The following is a 19,137-nucleotide window of genomic DNA, read 5'->3' on the forward strand; positions in this document are numbered from 1 at the left end:
GAGGATCTCTAAAATGCAGGGAAGTCTGTAACCCTAAACTGGCAGCTGGGGGAGGGCCTGAGTGGAATAGGAGCAGCTAAGTTTGGCATTATGTTTGAGTATGCATCGTGTGTTAAAGAGCAAAAGAACTGGAGATGCTTGGAACTTAAATCACTTTTCTGTTGCAATATTTGAACTTAGATATAGAAAACTAAAGAGCCACTTTTACCATAATCCCTTTTTTGCTGTTATTGGCTCAGCTGTCTGGCCAGAAATTCTACACTTTATGGGTCAGATGTTATCTTTTACTGTCTCATACTAGACAGAATTTCAACAGCTTTGACTTCAGACTGTTGGACTTTTAAGAGCTATCCCTGTAGGTAAAAAGCCAACCATGGCAGGGATGTTGTGTAAAACTTTAACCAAGAGAGATTTCTACTTCTTTCTGGCTCTAGCCAGAAGAGGACTCACTATTTCTGATCTATGTTAAGTAAAACTTTTCATCTTCAAAGTGCTTTACAAATATTAACTAATTAGCCCTGGTTATGCTTTCTACGCTTAAACGTTCTTCCAACCTGAACTGCAGTTATTCCTGGTGGCAAGTGATTCAATGTTTCTGCAGCAGTGCTAAACGTACATACAGGGCCAACATTTCAGCAGATTAAAAAGCCTCCTTTTTGAAGATTCAACTTGCATATACAAAACATCCACCCAGAATTCAACTGCAGGCACAAATCTCAGAATGTGGATGTGTAGCAAAGAGGCATGGCCTGCCTTGGAGATTGAATCATAGACTTTATGGTCAGAAGAGACCAAAATGATCGTCTAGTCTGACCTCCTGCACAACCCAGGCCACAGAATCTCACGCACCCACTCCTGTAACAAACCCCTAACCTATGTCTGAGCACTGAAGTCCTCAAATTGTGGTTTAAAGACTTCAAGGTGCAGAGAATCGTCCAGCAAGTGACCTATGCCCCACACTGCAGAGGAAGGTGAAAAACCACCAGGGCCTCTGCCAATCTGCCCTGGAGGAAAATTCCTTCCCGACCCAAATATGGCGATCAGCTAAACCCTGAGCATGTGGGCAAGACTGACACCCAGGAAATAATTCTCTGTAGTAACTCAGATCCCACTCCATCTAACATCTCATCACAGGCCATTGGGCATATCTACCGCTACTAGTCAAAGATCAATTAATTGCCCCAATTAGGCTATCCTATCATACCATCCCCTCCATAAACTTATCAAGCTTAGTCTTGAAGCCAGATATGTCTTTTTCCCCCACTGCTCCCCTTGGAAGGCTGTTCCAGAACTTCTCTCCTCTGAGGGTTAGAAACCTTCATCTAATTTCAAGTCTAAACTTCCTGCTGGCCAGTTTATATCCATTTGTTCTTGTGTCCACATTGGTACTGAGCTTAAATAATTCCTCTCCCTCCCTGGTATTTATCCCTCTGATATATTTATAGAGAGCAATCATATCTCTCTTCAGCCTTCTTTTAGTTAGGCTAAACAAGCCAAGCTCTTTGAGTCTCCTTTCATAAGACAGGTTTTCCATTCCTTGGATCATCCTAGCAGCCCTTCTCTGTACCTGTTCCAGTTTGAATTCATCCTTCTTAAACATAGGAGACCAGAAGCGCACACAATATTCCAGATGAGGTCTCACCAGTGCCTTGTATAACGGTACTAACACCTCCTTATCTCTACTGGAAATACCTCGCCTGATGCATCCCAAGACTGCATTAGCTTTTTTCACAGCCATATCACATTGGCGGCTCATAGTCATCCTGTGATCAACCAATACTCTGAGGTCCTTCTCCTCCTCTGTTACTTCCAAGTGATGTGTCCCCAGTTTATAACAAAAATTCTTGTTATTAATCCCTGAATGCATGACCTTGCACTTTTCACTGTTAAATTTCATCCTATTACTATTACTCCAGTTTACAAGGTCATCTAGATCTTCCTATATGATATCTCAGTCCTTCTCTGTATTGGCAATACCTCCCAGCTTTGTGTCATCTGCAAACTTTATGTGCCAAGGTCAGTAATAAAAAGATTAAATAAGATTGGTCCCAAAACCGATCCCTGAGGAACTCCATTAGTAACCTCCCTACAGCCTGACAGTTCACCTTTCAGTGTGACCTGTTGTAGTCTCCTCTTTAACCAGTTCCTTATCCACCTTTCAATTTTCATATTGATCCCCATATTTTTCAATTTAGCTAAATGACAGTGAAGGAGGGCCAGATGCCCCCTGGTGGGCAGAACAAGGAAGGCCATGCTCACCACACTGGAAGCAGTGGGGTGGGACAGGAACAGGAAGTATAAAAAGCAGGCCCTGTACTTGCTCAGTTGCGAGGCAGCTGCCAAAGGAGATGGACGCATTCTCCCCCCTTTTAGGCCAAGGGGCCTGTGCTTGTCACTTAATAAGAAAAGGAATACTTGCGGCACCTTAGAGACTAACAAATTTATTTGAGCATAAGCTTTCGTGAGCTACAGCTCACTTCATCGGATGCATTCAGTGGAAAATACAGTGGGGAGATTTATATACACAGAGAACATGAAACAATGTTGTAGTTATGTTCCTGAAAAATGCAACTTTAAGCAAAACAATGTTAAGCGAATCCAGTTTCCCCATAAGAATTAATGTAAATAGGGGGGTTAGGTTCCAGGGGAAAAAAATTGTTTGCCAGACAAAAGACTATACTATATATATGTGTGTGTGTGTGTATATATGTGTGTATATGTGTATACACACACACACACAGTATAAGTTTTAAACAAACAATTTAATACTGTACACAGCGATGAGGATTGTGAAGCTTGGTTGAGGCGGTGAAGTCAGAGTGTGGGATATTTCCCAGGGAATGCCTTATTGCTAAATGATGAACTAGCAATTGGCTGAGCCCTCAAGGGTTAACTCGTTCTTAATGTAGCCTCACACTGTACAAGGCAGTACTAATGGAGGGAGAGGAGACAGCATGGCAGACAGAGACACAAACCGTGTGTCTGTGAGAGGGAGAGAGATGCACATTTCCCCTTTACATTACCTGGGAGGAGGTATTGTTTCATATTCTCTGTATGTATATAAAGTCTGCTGCAGTTTCCACGGTATACATCTGATGAAGTGAGCTGTAGCTCACGAAAGCTCATGCTCAAATAAATTGGTTAGTCTCTAAGGTGCCACAAGTACTCCTTTTCTTTTTGCGAATACAGACTAACACGGCTGTTCCTCTGAAACCTGTCATTTCCCCTTTAAGTACGCTGACCCCACTCTTAAGTACACTGCCTTGTTAAGTTAATCAGCAAGCTGAGACCACAGCTGCTGCCAGGAAGCTCCCTCGTCCTGAGCCCTGTCGTGTGTGTCCCCTCTGCTCTATGGAAGATGGGGTAAACGGGGTGCAGGAGCAGGGGGGAGGGAGACACCCTGACATTAGCCCTCCTCTGACCCCCGCCCCTGCACAGCAAGCAGGAGGCTAGGGGAGCAGCTTCAAGGCAGAGGGCAGAAGCAGCACATGGCAGTGGGGGGAGGGACAGCAATTGATAGCCTGTTGGGCAGCTGCTGCAAAGGGAACTTAGGGGAGCGGGGAGCTGATGGGGGGCTGCCGGTCCACCCTGGTTCAAAGCCCCCACCAGCTAGCTGCAACGGGCTGCTCTTCCTGCAAGCAGTGGACAAAGCAGGCGGCTGCCAAACGACATTATAAAGGAGCATTGCACAACTTTAAACGAGCATGTTCCCTAATAGATCAGCAACGTAACAACGAAACAGCGTTAACTGGGATGACTTTAAGTAAGGAAAGGAGTACTTGTGGCACCTTAGAGAATAACAAATTTATTTGAGCATAAGCTTTCGTTTTTCCACTGCATGCATCCAATGACGTGAGCTGTAGCTCACGAAAGCTTATGCTCACATAAATTTGTTAGTCTCTAAGGTGCCACAAACGCTCCTTTTCTTTTTGCGGATACAGACTAACACGGCTGCTACTCTGAAACCTTTAAGTAAAGAGTTACTGTACATCGATTTCAGCTACGTTATTCACGTAGCTGAAGTTGTGTAACTTAGATCAATCCTCCCCCCACCCCACCACCACCCCAGTGTAGACGAGGCCTAAATCACTTTTGAAATTGGGCCTTGAACTCCTAAGTCATTTTGGTGCTTTTGAAAGTTTTAATTGCCCAGCCTTTCTGAAAATTTACCACACATATCTTCCTGGTAGTTGTATCAAAGGCCTTTCAGAGCTATGTACAGTACCAGGCAGAATCTGGCATATGGAGCTTTTCCTATCCTTACTCCACTGCCCTCGAGTAAACATTTTTGCTTTAAATAGCATATATCGATTAATGCAGACACTTTAACTGTGTTCAAAACCCACTTTTGGGAATGGGCATATAGGATTTTAAGACTGGAGGCATTCAGATTACTCCATCCCCTGCACGAAAGCAGGACAAAGTATACCTAGACCAGCCCTATTACGTGCTTGTGCAACCTGTTCTTAAAAATCTCCAGTGACGGGGATTCCACAGCCTCCCTGGGTAACCTGTTCCAGTGCTTAGCCCTCCTCCGACCCCCGCCCCTGCACAGCAAGCAGGAGGCTCGGGGAGCAGCTTCAAGGCAGAGGGCAGAAGCAGCACATGGCAGTGGGGGGAGGGACAGCAATTGATAGCCTGCTGGGCAGCTGCTGCAAAGGGAACTTAGGGGAGCGGGGAGCTGATGGGGGGCTGCCGGTCCACCCTGGTTCAAAGCCCCCACCAGCTAGCTGCAACGGGCTGCTCTTCCTGCAAGCAGTGGACAAAGCAGGCGGCTGCCAAACGACATTATAAAGGAGCATTGCACAACTTTAAACGAGCATGTTCCCTAATAGATCAGCAACGTAACAACGAAACAGCGTTAACTGGGATGACTTTAAGTAAGGAAAGGAGTACTTGTGGCACCTTAGAGAATAACAAATTTATTTGAGCATAAGCTTTCGTTTTTCCACTGCATGCATCCAATGACGTGAGCTGTAGCTCACGAAAGCTTATGCTCACATAAATTTGTTAGTCTCTAAGGTGCCACAAACGCTCCTTTTCTTTTTGCGGATACAGACTAACACGGCTGCTACTCTGAAACCTTTAAGTAAAGAGTTACTGTACATCGATTTCAGCTACGTTATTCACGTAGCTGAAGTTGTGTAACTTAGATCAATCCTCCCCCCACCCCACCACCACCCCAGTGTAGACGAGGCCTAAATCACTTTTGAAATTGGGCCTTGAACTCCTAAGTCATTTTGGTGCTTTTGAAAGTTTTAATTGCCCAGCCTTTCTGAAAATTTACCACACATAACATATCTTCCTGGTAGTTGTATCAAAGGCCTTTCAGAGCTATGTACAGTACCAGGCAGAATCTGGCATATGGAGCTTTTCCTATCCTTACTCCACTGCCCTCGAGTAAACATTTTTGCTTTAAATAGCATATATCGATTAATGCAGACACTTTAACTGTGTTCAAAACCCACTTTTGGGAATGGGCATATAGGATTTTAAGGCTGGAGGCATTCAGATTACTCCATCCCCTGCACGAAAGCAGGACAAAGTATACCTAGACCAGCCCTATTACGTGCTTGTGCAACCTGTTCTTAAAAATCTCCAGTGACGGGGATTCCACAGCCTCCCTGGGTAACCTGTTCCAGTGCTTGACTATCCTTATAGTTAAAAAGTTTTTCCTAATATCTAATCAAAATCTCCCATACTGCAGCCTAACCTGAATACTCTTTGTCCTACCCTCAGTGGACAAGGAAATTGAGTGATCATTGTCCTCTTTATAACAGCCCTTAATATATGACTGTTATCAAGTCTCCCCTTAGTGTTTTTCTCAAGATTAAATATACCCAGGTCTTTCAGTGTTTCCTCATGGGTAATGTTTTCTCGACCTTTTATTTTTATTGCTCTCCTCTGGACTCTCTCTAATATGTACACATCTTTCTTAAAGTGTGGTGCCCCAAAATGGACACAGGACTCCAGCTGAGGCCTAACCAGTGCTGAACAGAGCAGAATTCACCTGCGCCTTACATATGACAGCTCTGTTAATACATTCCAGAACTATATTAGCATTTTTTGCAGTTGCTTCATACTGTGTAGTAATTTCATCAAGACCACATTTCCCTGCTTTACTTATGAGAATGTCCTGTGGGGCTGTGTCAAAAGCCTGGCTGAGACCAAGACACATCACGTCTGCTTTTTCCCTATCCACTAGGCCAGTAACCCTGTCAAAGAGGGAAATTAGGTTGGTCTGGCATGATCTGCTCTTGACAAATCTATGTTGGCAGTTACTTATCACCCTATCATCTACTAGGTGCTTACAAATGAATTGATTTAATCATTTGTTCCAGTATCTTTCCAATGTCAAAATTAGACGAACTGGTCTATAAATCCCCAGGTCCTCTTTTTTCCACCCATTTGTAAAGAGAGATAAAATGTTTGCCCTTCTCCAGTCTTCTGAGGCCTCACCCGCACCGTCCTCCATGGGTTCTTGAACATAACTGCTAATGGTTCTGAAATGTTCAGCTAGATCCTTAAATACTCTAGAATCATAGGGTTAGAAGGGACCGCAAAGAAGGGACTTGCCAAGATGGAAGATCTGTTGTGTTTAAACCATCCAAGGCAGATGGCTATCAAGCCTCTCTTTGAAAACCTCCAGTGAAGGAGCTTCCATAACCTCCTGAGGCAGTCTGTTCCATTGTCCCAGTGTTCTCACAGTTAGGAAGTTTTTCCTGAGATTTAATCTAAATCTCCTATGCTGTAGTTTGAACCCATTGCCTCTTGTCCTGCTCTCTGTGGCAAAAGAGAACAATTTTTCTCCATCTTTTTTATGGCAGCCTTTCAAATATCTGAAAACAATTTATTATATCCCCCTTAATCTCCTCTTTTCTGAACTAAACATAGCCAGTTCCTTCAGCCATTGTTCATATGGCTGCATTCCATCCCTTTGATCATCTTTGTCACTCGCCTCCGGATCCTTTCTATACACTGGTGACCAAAACTGGACACAGTACTCCAGCTGAGGCCTAACCAGCGCCGAATAGAGCGGTACTATCACCACCCGTGACTTGCATGTTATGCCTCTGCTAATGCAAGCTAAAATTGCGTATGCTTTTTTTGCAACGACATCGCATTGCTGACTCATGTTGACGTTATGATCTACCACAACTCCCAGATCCTTCTCAGCAATGCTGCTGCCAAGCCAGTTTTCCCCCATTCTGTATTTATGCATCTGTGATGCACAGGCCCTGATGACTTATATAATTTATCTAAGGCTTTGTCTACACTGGAAACTGAATGACAAAACTTTTGTCGTTCAGAGGTGTGAAAAAAACACACCCCCAAATGACAAAGTTTTGCCGAGCAAAATCACCAGTGTGAACAGCGCTTTTTCAGCAGGAGAGCTCTCCTGCCAACAAAGCTACTGCTTCTCGTTGGAGTTGGAAGTTTTTTGTCGGCAGGAGAGCTCTCTCCTGCTGACAAACAGCGACTACACTGCACACCTTTTACCAGCATGGCTGTAGCGGCACAGCTGTGTCACTAAAAGGTGTGTGGTGTAGACATAGCTTAAGTATTCTTTAAGCTCGTCTTTCCCTATTTTAGCCCAAGTTCCTTCCCCTTTGTTGTTAATATTAATTGTGTTAAAGCATTTGCTGTTCTTTCTATTAATGGACAAAAAAGAAGTGAAAGAAAGTTTCTTTCATGACACAGCCTCCACAGAACCCCAGTGTAAATATTATATGTCTAACTACGTGGCCACAGAAACATTTTTGACAGTATTTGGCTGTTAAAGGTTGTGTGCACATATACCAAGTGGCCTACATTTCATACACTGGTGTATGAATACTCCATGGCCTCTAGCAGTTTCTCTATCCATCTAGAAAAGGAGTACTTGTGGCACCTTAGAGACTAACCAATTTATTTGAGCATGAGCTTTCGTGAGCTACAGCTCACTTCATCAGATGCATACCGTGGAAACTGCAGCAGACTTTATATACACACAGAGAATATGAAACAATACCTCCTCCCACCCCACTGTCCTGCTGGTAATAGCTTATCTAAAGTGATCAACAGGTGGGCCATTTCCAGCACAAATCCAGGTTTTCTCACCCTCCACCCCCCCACACAAATTCACTCTCCTGCTGGTGCTAGCCCATCCAAAGTGACAACTCTTTACATAATCAAGTCGGGCTATTTCCTGCATAGATCCAGGTTTTCTCACATCCCCCGCACCCCCATACACACACAAACTCACTCTCCTGCTGGCAATAGCTCATCTAAACTGACCACTCTCCAAGTTTAAATCCAAGTTAAACCAGAACATCGGGGGGGGGGGGTAGGAAAAAACAAGAGGAAACAGGCTACCTTGCATAATGACTTAGCCACTCCCAGTCTCTATTTAAGCCTAAATTAATAGTATCCAATTTGCAAATGAATTCCAATTCAGCAGTTTCTCGCTGGAGTCTGGATTTGAAGTTTTTTTGTTTTAAGATAGCGACCTTCATGTCTGTGATTGCGTGACCAGAGAGATTGAAGTGTTCTCCGACTGGTTTATGAATGTTATAATTCTTGACATCTGATTTGTGTCAGTTTAGATGAGCTATTGCCAGCAGGAGAGTGAGTTTGTGTGTGTATGGGGGTGGGGGGGATGTGAGAAAACCTGGATCTATGCAGGAAATAGCCCGACTTGATTATGTAAAGAGTTGTCACTTTGGATGGGCTAGCACCAGCAGGAGAGTGAATTTGTGTGGGGGGGTGGAGGGTGAGAAAACCTGGATTTGTGCTGGAAATGGCCCACCTGTTGATCACTTTAGATAAGCTATTACCAGCAGGACAGTGGGGTGGGAGGAGGTATTGTTTCATATTCTCTGTGTGTATATAAAGTCTGCTGCAGTTTCCACGGTATGCATCTGATGAAGTGAGCTGTAGCTCACGAAAGCTCATGCTCAAATAAATTGGTTAGTCTCTAAGGTGCCACAAGTACTCCTTTTCTTTTTGCGAATACAGACTAACACGGCTGTTCCTCTGAAATCTATCCATCTACTGGAACAGTCACAGAACCAACTTCTCTTTCTCCTGCATGTTTGTTTGCATAGAGTAGTTGTAAATAGTTTGTAAGCAGTTTGGATAGATATACTGTAGACTTGAGTCTTAGTTGGATTTTTTCCCCTCATTCTCATTAATTTTTTGTTGGTTTTGTGTTATCTCAGGCCTTGCCCAAGATGATGGACCTGTGTAGGAAAACAGGGTTTAAGGAGTGTTCTCCTTGCCCTACTGTTTCCCCTTTCAGCTGGGCATGAAAAGTACCTTTTAGTTCTCATTTCTCAGGCATTTAGCATAGGGCTCTGATGTATGCAAGGCCTTGCCCAAGATGACCATAAAACTCCCCTCTGGAACTTGCTCCTGCAAGAGACTGTAGTGGCACATGAGTCTGGGTGACCTTCTCCTGAAGTGTTCACCCCATGTACAAACAGTGTGGCTGCTGAGCCTCCATCAGTTCCAAAACCTGGTCCAAAATCCCAGTCCTGTTGCAAGCACTTCTCGAACCACTGAAGGATCAGTTATCCATTACCTATCAGATCTGTTTGTCCAAAGCACTAGGAGTCAACATTCTTTGAAGGCAATGGGAAAGGGGATGCTGAATGACTTGGAACTGTCAGTGCTGATGAACCCTGACTACTCCCCCTTTGGATCCATTGGATTGGTTCCTCCAAAATCTCCTCTGAAACAGTTATCCCCTCAGCATTGTGCAGATGAGCTCTTAGTGCTGAAGGAAGTTTGTTTCAAGGCTAGACTGGTGCCATCTTCTGATCTGTGGAGCCCATGGAACTGAGCTCAGTATTGTGGCCTTGGATCCAAGATAAGTAGGTCAATCCCATTCTGCTGCAGCTCCTGATGAGGAGGAACTTAGTTCAATCAAAGAAAAATACTTGCAGCTTTGTGTCCCCTTGGACGCTTCCCAGAGTTTAAATCTTATCTAGGTTTTCTTCATGTAGATACTAAACAGCTTGGGGCTACTTCTTCGAGCGCGCTCCCTGTGGGTGCTCCACTTCAGGTATCGGTGTGTCCTGGTGCTGTTGACCAGAGATTTACAGTAGCAGTGTCCACCCAGGTTGCGCGTGTGCAGGAGGTGTCTTGCGGTACCGCATGTAGCACATGCGCAACCCAAGTTCCTTCTCAACTGTGCTCGGCTAAAGATGCAGCTCTGGGGCAGTGTTAGCGCTCTTCCCTAAAACCATTAGAAAAATATTTCGAATAGCTGGTTAGTCAGATAGAAAGTTATAGTTAGTGTTAGTTTTATTCTAATGAAAATTTTGGTTTTATTTCTTTACCTACCTCCCCACGGGGTCGGTTAGCCATTAAGATGCCTGGCTCCCCAGGCTTCAAACACTGCGGCTCCTGCTACAGAGCTATGTCCATTTCAAACAGACACTCATTGTGCGTACGCTATCTGGATGAGATGCATATTCCCCAAAAATGTGCCCACTGCATCAATTTGAAAGCCAGAGCCCGACATGACCAGGATCTCAGGCTAAAAATTATTTTAATGGAGAAATCGCTACAACCCAACTCGGACAAGCAGACTGCCTCTCCAGGCACTCCTCCAACTGAAAAAGGAGACGTACGCTCTAAAAGACCAAAAAAGAGGGCTCAGACTTCTCCTCAGAGAGCACCGCAAAAACAACGGCAGTCTCCTGCCAGGTCACTACCCCCGATGCCGACATATGCTCAGGTGAGCACCTACAATGTTCTGGGGACCTCCAGCACCGCTGAGGCCCGAGCAAAGGAGACGGAATTGAGGCACAGACAAAGACATGCCTCCTCCATGGCACCGAATTCACCCGTAGGGACTCTGCACCGAGTGTCACATCAGACACCATGTCTCTGCTGCCGGTACTGACAATGCAGTCGGCACCAGTGGGGAAAACCAAGTTGGCACTGACCAAACAGTCACAGCATTGGTCGGCACCGACGCTGGCGAGAGTGGAACTGACAGTCCAGACATTGGCACTGACACAGTCTCTGCTGCACCCGAGAGACTTGATGATATCGTCGGCACTGCATTCCCTGATACTCAGTACTGAGGGCTCCCCTTCAGGCCATAGAGGAGATCACGATATTGACATTTTTCTAGCAAAGATTACGATGAGATGCAGAAACAAAGCACCTTCTCATCACACCATTCCTCACCGAAAGCACATCGACCATCTTGGAGCCTTATGGGGCCAAGATACCTCTAGATGGCTCAACCATGGTGCAGACCGCCATGGATGTACACTTCAATGGCCTTCCCAATACAATGGGCATCTTACCGGGCCTCACACTAAAGGCCTCACACAGCGCATGGAGGCAAACTGAAGTCTCACTCTGCGTCTCTCACACCGCAACCCACGGAGGCTCAGGACATAGGGGATGACATGGAAACAGGCGCAGACCAGGAAACTGCGTCTCCTGCACATAATTCCTCCTCCTCCGCAGATGAGGCTATTATACCTCCACCACCAACTTCGGCAGATGATTTCAAGCAGTTTCAATAACTGTTTAAACGGGTTGCTCACAGCCAGGACATCCCGTTAGAGGAAGTGCAGACAAACCAGCACAAGCTGGTACAAATACTACAATACAGAAAACCTGGCTTTGTGCTGGAAATGTCCCACCTGTTGATCACTTTAGATAAGCTATTACCAGCAGGACAGTGGGGTGGGAGGAGGTATTGTTTCATATTCTCTGTGTGTATATAAAGTCTGCTGCAGTTTCCACGGTATACATCTGATGAAGTGAGCTGTAGCTCACGAAAGCTCATGCTCAAATAAATTGGTTAGTCTCTAAGGTGCCACAAGTACTCCTTTTCTTTTTACAATCATCATCTACCTCCAAGATCGCTCTTCCTATCAATTATGCCATCTTGGAACCAGTGGAGACAGTCTGGCAGACACCGGCCTCAATTCCGTCAATGTGCAAAAGGGTGGATAGAAAGTATTATGTCCCTTCCAAAGGGGCAGACTCTCTCTTTGCACATCTGCCCCCCAACTCCTTAGTGGTCGATGCTGCAAACCAGCATGGCAAGCAAACCCAGTTCAAATCGACACCACAGGAGAAAGAACACAAGAGACTCAACCTGTTTGGGCGTAAAGTTTATTCTTCAGACACCCTACAATTGAGAATCGCCAATGATTCTGCATTGTTGGCAAAATATGACTATGATAACTACAGGAAACTTAGCTCTTTCACAGCAGAGCTCCCCGAGGAGAAACAGTCACAATTTCAAGCCATCATCAGTTAGGTTCAACTCATAGCCAAAGCAGCCCTACAAGTGTCTCTAGACATCGTGGACACGGCAGCCAGGGCCACGGCCATAGTGATGCGCCAGGCATCCTGGCTACAGGCCTCGGGCATACCTAGGGAACTGCAAACACAGATAGAAGACTTACCTTTTGATCAAGAAAATCTGTTGCACTAAAATAGCTTGAGCCCTTCCTGGAGGGATACACCCAATGAATAATGATGGGAAACTCTACTTCCACTACTCAACCTTTCATTGTAGAGTCCCACAAGATCACTTCTCTCTCTGGTTCTATTCCATATATATATGCTGCCATTAGGACAGACAACATGGACTCCAGTTCCAGCAACATGTAGATAACATATCAGCACATTCAACCATACCACTACCACTGACATGGCCCAGTGCTTGACAAGATCACCTAATGGATGAAGAACAGCTGTTTGAAGCTGAACCTGAGCAAGACAGAGGTGATGCTGGTCGTCTGATGCATTTTGAAGAGTTTACCACCATTGTGCAATTTCTTTTGGTTGAATTTCTTTTGGTTGAAGCCACACATCCATAATTGGTCAGTTCAGTCCATAATTTATCAGTGCTCCTGGATTCCTCATTGATGCTAAGCTCTCACATAGCAGCATATGCAAGTAATGCTTTTTACTTCTTCTGTTGGCTAGGAGACTCCATCCTGTCCTGGAAGATGACATCAGTTATTCATGCCTTTGTCACCTCCCATCTGAACTACAGCAATGCCGTATACCTGGGCATTAAACCTTCCCTGCTGAGGAAATGCCAACTAGCGTAGAACACTGCAGAGCATCTCCTCAGCAACACTGGCTACTGCACACACATCACACCTGCCCTCCACTGTCTATGCTGGCTTCCCATAGAATATTGAATCAAGTTTAAAGTCTAAATTCTTATCATCAAGGCACTCAATGGCCAGGGCCCAGAGTATCTAAAAGATTGCCTAAAGTTCCACGGTACAGACCATGGTCAACAACTCTGCTTCTCTGGCACTATGGAACATTCTACAATATAGGTAAAGCTCATCCATGCAGAAGACAGACGTTTCTCAGGGGCTGACTCAAGACTATGAAATTAATCTCTCACCAGGAACTAAGGATCATCACAACTTCACCATTTTTTGCTCCAAGTGCCAGGTGTGTTTCTTTGACCTTACCTTCTCTAACAAACACATAGAAATATGTATATTTAAAAAACAAAAAACCCCCATCAAAACAAAAAATTCCACTGTACACCCATGTCCCCCTTATAAGAGAATGAGAAAACAATACCTGACAGATATTAATCACATTGCTTCATGGATGACTGTGAGGCGCGCAGATACCATAGTGATGAGCACATTATAAGGACTTACACAGAATATAAGAAGCAGAGGACCCAGTGAGACAGTCCTAGGGGTGCCCTTCTTGTACTTCATCCCCTGATAAAGCTGTCTTGACTGCTCCCTTGTTTCCTCTAAGTGACATCAGAATCTTTTCAAAATTTGGTGGGTAGAAGAGCTACAGTTGTTGATATTTCTGTAGTATCTTTGCCCAGAGAGTCTCACAAAAATAGAAATCCTGGAATTCCCGGTTAAAAAAACAAACAAACCACAACCCTTCCCTCTGCTCCTGACAGGTATAATAATACCATAGGCAATAATCTGAGTTGAAAGGGTGCGGTTCATTACAAGTGGTCACTCAAACCCTAAGTGTTTTACCAGGTGAGAGCCTTCCATACACATACTTGTTTGCTACATATTAGAACAACCAGGGGCTAAAATTCTGCTTCAAAGTGGGCAAGGACATGCAGTGTGTATCATGTCTTTCTGATACATAGAAGGAAAGTGCTCCTTTACACCTTTCCTCCATTTCCTCTCATCCCCATAGGGCTGAGGGGGATTCAACAGGTCTGAGCCTGTGCATGACAGACCTAGTTCTTGGAACTTCTGTGCCCGTGTAAAGATTATCCGTTCAGTCTTTGTCCTTCCCTGAGTTAAGATCTGTCATCCCAGCAGGATGGTGTATTTGGACCTCAAGTCATTTTACTTGACAGCATAACTGCTAGGTTTTTAGGTCAGGATGTCCTTAATGCTTGTCTCAGGAGAACAAGGGAGCCTTCCTAGACTCCATCCACCAGGAAATATTATGCAGTAATACAGAAAACTTGTTTAAAAGTTTTGCTCAAGGTAGAAGCGTTTATTTGCTATCATCCCAATTTCAGTTACCTTAGACTTTCTTCTATCTCTCTGTTGTGGTCAAAGGTATTGTTGACAACTGCAAAGGTTTATTTTAGTCTACTATGTCCCTGCAAAACAGACGCCTCTTGATGCAGTAATTTTTAAAGGGGTTCACAGATATGTACCCTTCCATCAAGAAACTACTCATCCTTTGGATTTGAGTTTGATGTTAGTTAATGGAAATGCTCTTTGAGCCCTTGGGAGCTTTCTCCTTGTATCATCTCTTACTGAAGGAATCATTCCTGGTGGTGATTTCCTCCTCATCAGAGTTCCAGGTCTGGCTGGCCAATTCTATCCTTTTCCACAATGTTAAACAGTATTTAGGTCTCAACTCCAATAGCTAACCACACTTGTGTCTTGAGTCTCATATCATATAAGTTAACATCACTATATGTGCTTTTCCCAAAGACCCAGAGCCATGCTGGGGAGTGAGGTGGCACACCCTGAATGTCAAAACAGTAGTTGGACAGAATAGTGACTCTTGTTCACATACTGAATGGACTCCCCTCTATTACACAGCCCAAAATTAAATAGGTTTAGGACATGGAGAGGAACTGAGGGTCAAATAGATGGGGCAAAGAATTTAAACCAATCAGTCAATAGAGTGCAGGGCCCAATGGACATCTACATGCCCCCTAACTTTTTGTCTGTTACTCAAACCTGGTTACATAGCCAGGCATGCAACACCTACTGTGCGGCTCTTTGAAGGCAATATAATAAATGGCCAGTTGTCAGAATGGAGAGAGGTAAATAGTGGTGTCTCCCAGGGGTCTGTTCTGGGACCAGTCCTATTCAGCATATTCATAAATGATTTGGAAAAAGGGGTAAATAGTGAGGTGGTAAAATTTGCAGATGATACAAAATTACTAAAGATAGTTAAGACTGAGGCAGACTGCGAAGAACTACAAAAGGATCTCTCAGAACTGGGTGACTGGGCAACAAAATGGCAGATGAAATTTAATGTTGATAAATGCAAAGTAACGAACATTGGAAAGCATAATCCCAACTATACATATAAAATGATGGGGTTAGCTGTTACCACTCAAGAAAGAGATCTTGGAGTCATTGTGGATAGTTCTCTGAAAACATCCACTCAATGTACAGCGGCAGTCAAAAAAGCTAACAGAATGCTGGGAATAATTAAGAAAGGGATAGATAATAGGACAGAAAATATCATGTTGCCTCTATATAAATCCATGGTATGCCCACATCTTGAATACTGTGTGCAGATGTGGTCGCCCCGTCTCAAAAAAGATATATTGGAATTGGAAAAGGTTCAGAAAAGGGCAACAGAAATGATTAGGGGTATGGAACGGCTTCCGTATGAGGAGAGATTAGTCAGACTGGGACTTTTCAGCTTGGAAAAGACACGGCTAAGGGGAGATATGAGTGAGGTCTATAAAATCATGACAGGTGTAGAGAAAGTAGATAAGGAAGTGTTGTTTACTACTTCTCATAACACAAGAACTAGGGGTCACCAAAGGAAATTAATAGACTGCGGGTTTAAAACAAATAATGCACACACAACACACAGTCAACCTGTGGAACTCCTTGCCAGAGGATGTTTGATGTCCAAGACCATAACAGGGTTGAAAAAAGAATTAGATAAATTCATGGAGGATAGGTCCATCAATGTCTATTAGCTAGGGTGGGCAGGAATGGTGTCCCTAGCCTCTGTTTGCCAGAAGCTGGGAATGAGTGACAGGGGATGGATCACTTGATGATTACCTGTTCTGTTCATTCCCTCTGGGGCACCTGGCACTGGCCACTGTCAGAAGACAGGATACTGACCTAGATGGACCTTTGATCTGACCCAGTAGGGCCATTCTTATGTTCTTATGTTCTATTTTGAGAACAAAAGGTACTGACAGTAAATAACTCCGTTTTCCTCAACTCTTCAGTCTTACTCATAATTGCAAATGGAAGAACAAATAAATTCTCTCCTTTTCTTTGTGCAATAGAGTTCAAAGCTACCCACATAGCCAAGAAGTTTGAAGAGTCTCAGCAAAATATTGAAACTGGGGATCAAAAAAGAGCACCAGCTGCTGACTTGACAGTCAAAGGAACCAACTTTGAAGTTCAACCAAAGTTAATAGCCAACAAATCATCTCAGACTCACCCCATAAAGTCAAAAATCTCCCACCAGATGCAAAAAATCCGGAACTACAATGTTAAACATTGATTTCTTTGACAGTAAGTTTAGCTCTGTACAAACTCTGAGTACTGTAGTGGACTGCCCCTGCCCTAAAGAGCTTATAGTCTAAATAGAGCAGACAGCCAGAGGGTGGGGGAAGGGGTAGAACTCACTAGCAGAATAAACAAGGTGATGGCAGCAAATGTGGGGTTAGTTCCACAGTTTAATTTTTATTATTTGTTCACTCACTTATTTTGGGTGGGTTTACTTAGGAGGAGTTAGCTAAATGGAAAGAGAAGGGAAGTGAGGGGGGCAGGGCAGGGTAGAAGAGGATAAGAGAGGCAAGTGTGAAATGAAGCTCAGGTGAAGGAGCTGTTGGGGAGAGGAGGAAGAGGGTTGGACAGCCAATCAGCACATAAACGAGTAAGTACAATTAAAAGTGTGGATGGTTCTCTGAATGTCCAGAGGTCCTTGTTTTGGCATCTTCAGTCCCTTTGACTCCTCTCTGCACATCTCCTCCAGGGCACAGGGAAAGGGGTGGCACACCACTTGGGTACTAGTGCCCCCAAAGTGGGGTGTCTCCCCTACACAGTTCTGGGTTCAGAAAGGTGCTGAGGGAGGAATAGCTCCAGCTGGACCCTATTTTATTTGTTTGGCTTTATTAAATGTCAGTTTATCCACCTGCTTTCTGGAGGTTAGTATAGATTCCGAGCTACTAAAGATTTAAACTCTTGTGCCTTTAGGCAGAGCTTGCAATTTTAAGCAAAATTTTGTTGAGAAACACTGGAGTGTGGGTTCGACAGGGGAAAATGTATCTCTGTGGGCTACCTTAGCATGCTATTTTCCTATGCTTACTAACACTGCACTCATTCTACATATTGTAACAATCAATTTTCTGTAGCTGCTTAATATTCATTTTAAAGCCAGGGGTATAAAGAGATTGGCCCTGATTCTGCACTAGCTTGTACTTTCTGTAGTCATTTATGCTTGTGCAAAATGGGTATCAAATGCTACAGAAACAGAATTTTCCATTCTGGTGATGTCACTTACACTGGTGGTATTGATTGGCACAGGTGTAAGTGACATCACAAGTTTCAAGACTGTGAGAATCAGGCTGATTAATAATACTTATAATCTTTCATTGGATGAACTAAAAGCATTGTACAAATAACGCATCTTTACAACACGTTTCCAGCTGAAATTGCAGGAAAAATTTTATGTGAATTGTAATTTGACCAGCACACCACTGTACTTATGAAAAGTGTCATGACATTTGAATGATCATGAGTTTTCAGGATTGCTCTTTTGTTTCATTTTGAAAATGGCAGGATGGCACTTCCAACAGCATTGCAGGAAGATGGGTATTGGTTTGGTACTAAGGCCCTGACTCTCCAAACACTTATTCAGGTGCTTAACTTTACTACTGTGAGTAGTCCTATTGAAAAGAATAGGACTACTCGTGGTAGTAAAGTTAATAATGTGTGTGTTTTCAGGTTAAGAGCCTAAGATGGACGAAAGATTTACTAAATCACCTGCACTTCTTCCTGCAGCACATTGGTGCTCCTTGAAGGCCTCCTGTCCAAATTCTGTCTCTAGACAACCCTGCTCAGGTTAAGATCTGAAAGGAACACAGTACAAAGTTGTACAGCATGGCTGTAGGCAGCTCAGGAATAACTTGAAAAAACTGTTCAATGTTCTGTTCAAAAATGTTTTGCTTTAACATACAGATAATACAAATGGTAATGCAAATAATATGGTATTACAAATAATAAATAATAGTAATAAGTTGTATGCTTAGTAGCCATTATTTCATTGTGTTTTGATCATGTTGTACTGGATCTGAGGTGTCCTCTGTGCCCTTTCCCAGTTTATTTTGTTTGAAGGTCCCATCATCAGATTAAATATTTTTTACATTGTTCCTTCATGGACCAGAACAACATGATGCATTCCCCTCACCCAGAGTCTGCTGTGACTGCAGCTCAAAGCACAGTGGTTTCCAACAAGAGGAATTTTGGCCTGACATCATAGTTGCAGCCAACTGTTGCTATACAGTTTGCCTGAATTCAAAAGTTTTGAAATAATTATATAATATACATTCCAGCAACTTTGCAACTCTTATTTCCAATGGTTTCAATTTGAACATGAAGATTTAGAGCAGCTCAGTATGATGTGGCTCTGCATCCTGGTGAGAAGTGCAAGGCTGAAGCATTAATATGGTGATACCCTAATGAGGAAAGCAACATTCCCATTCAATGAATTGTTATAACAACATTCTGATATCTGGTTGACCCTTAGAAAATGCTTTTCCTACTAAATGGGACTGTATGTCCTGTACACTGGGTGTTTAGCTCATGAGTTGCAGATTTCAAAAGTGGTTTTGGATTTTAAAATCTTTCACTTGGCATGCCTGTTTGTGCAGATCTCTTGCCAGGAAGGCAATTTTTGTTCATTCAGCTTTCCTGAGCAACTTCTGCTCTAGCAAACCAT

The 19,137-nt window shown here is 43.7% G+C and overlaps 1 protein-coding gene across 5 annotated transcripts in view; it reads left to right on the forward strand.

Moving 5' to 3' along the window:
* CCDC57 (coiled-coil domain containing 57) overlaps positions 1 to 19,137 on the forward strand; it is a 150,787-nt gene that overhangs the window by 116,665 nt on the left and 14,985 nt on the right. For 2 of the 5 annotated variants that reach the window (XM_048817784.2, XM_075119131.1), the window contains one exon: positions 16,478 to 18,441. The exons of 1 other annotated variant lie outside the window; for it this stretch is intronic. In XM_048817784.2, the coding sequence (XP_048673741.2) occupies positions 16,478 to 16,698 (221 nt within the window). In that variant the 3' untranslated portion in view covers positions 16,699 to 18,441. Of the gene's footprint in view, positions 1 to 16,477; positions 18,442 to 19,137 lie in introns of those variants that run through there. 2 more of the 5 variants (XM_075119130.1, XM_075119132.1) reach the window with 2 other exon arrangements.

This window comes from Caretta caretta, chromosome 14 (assembly GCF_965140235.1).
Source record: "Caretta caretta isolate rCarCar2 chromosome 14, rCarCar1.hap1, whole genome shotgun sequence".
NCBI classification, from domain to species: domain Eukaryota; kingdom Metazoa; phylum Chordata; order Testudines; family Cheloniidae; genus Caretta; species Caretta caretta.